The sequence below is a fragment of the Austrofundulus limnaeus genome, unplaced genomic scaffold (genome assembly GCF_001266775.1).
Source record: "Austrofundulus limnaeus strain Quisiro unplaced genomic scaffold, Austrofundulus_limnaeus-1.0 Scaffold49, whole genome shotgun sequence".
Taxonomy (NCBI): Eukaryota; Metazoa; Chordata; class Actinopteri; order Cyprinodontiformes; family Rivulidae; genus Austrofundulus; species Austrofundulus limnaeus.
Window position 1 is genome coordinate 378,541 of NW_013952451.1, and position 1,073 is coordinate 379,613.

The 1,073-nt window shown below is 35.9% G+C and overlaps 1 protein-coding gene across 2 annotated transcripts in view; it reads right to left on the minus strand.

Annotated features, from left to right (window-relative positions):
* LOC106517470 (arf-GAP with SH3 domain, ANK repeat and PH domain-containing protein 1) overlaps nucleotides 1–1,073 on the minus strand; it is a gene marked incomplete at its 3' end in the record, with an annotated part of 60,024 nt that overhangs the window by 28,100 nt on the left and 30,851 nt on the right. For both annotated transcript variants that reach the window (XM_014008325.1, XM_014008326.1), the window contains 1 exon segment: nucleotides 114–186. In XM_014008325.1, the coding sequence (XP_013863779.1) occupies nucleotides 114–186 (73 nt within the window).

Consider the following 1,073-nt stretch of genomic DNA (forward strand, 5'->3'; position numbering starts at 1 on the left):
CCTGGCTTTTCTCTGGAGATGCTTTGCAGGGGGAGGTTGTGAAAGTGAACCAAAATAGACGRAAGAACAGATTGAGACATAAAGCAGTTTAAAAATAAAACACGCAGCCTCACCTTGACCTGAACTATAGATTGCCTTCACTGATTTCTTCACTTTCTGCAGAGACGTTCGATCCTGGTCCAGTGCCTGAAAGGAAATTAAAAATAAAACAKAGAAGATCAGATTAGAATATTTGAAGTGGTTTCATGCTTTAAGAAAAGACTGTAAACTTTCACACCAAAGAGCAGTGGAAATATTCTTTATAATTAAACCCAACGGCACAGAATAAGGCAGAGAAAATATTTATTTTCTCAGGTGTTTGAACCGACTAAAGCATTAATCATKAAAAAAGTGCTGAGTAACAGAGCAAAGCTTCTGTGTTGAGTCGGCAAAATAAACAAGAGCTTTTATTGTGGTAAGGTACTTCTAAATGGTTTTCAATAAAACGTGGGGAAAAGCAAACACTTAATTTATCACAGCAAAATGTAAATACCAACAMCTTTTCCTAGTGTCTACTTGTAAAAGCTCCATAAACCTAACCAGATCAAACTGTTTAAATGTGACCCTTGCATCAAGTCACACATCAGCACTGTAAATCAGAGCTTCACATGTGGAAAATTCATCATCATAAATGTTATTGGCGCAAAACAAAAACTCATGAGGCTGAATCGCCCCGTTCATGCCCTGCCAAAGCAAATACCAACTGCATCTGAAGTTACACTGCATTCAAACACACCTCGTAACTCACACAAGCTCGTCACAAATCACAGGACTGAATGAATGAATGAATGAATGAATGAATGAATGAATGAATGAATGAATGAATGAATGAATGAATGAATGCTGAGCGGTGATTAAAACTGAAAGTCAAAATGTTCAAAAATCATTCATATCAAAGGTTTTTTCCTTAATCAGCCTAATTTCTTCTTTCCTCCAGGTTTTGGTTATGTTTTGAAAATCCATATAAGTCTCTCAAAACTAGTGCTGTACCAAACGATTATTTTCTAATCGATTAATCTAACGATTATTTTTTC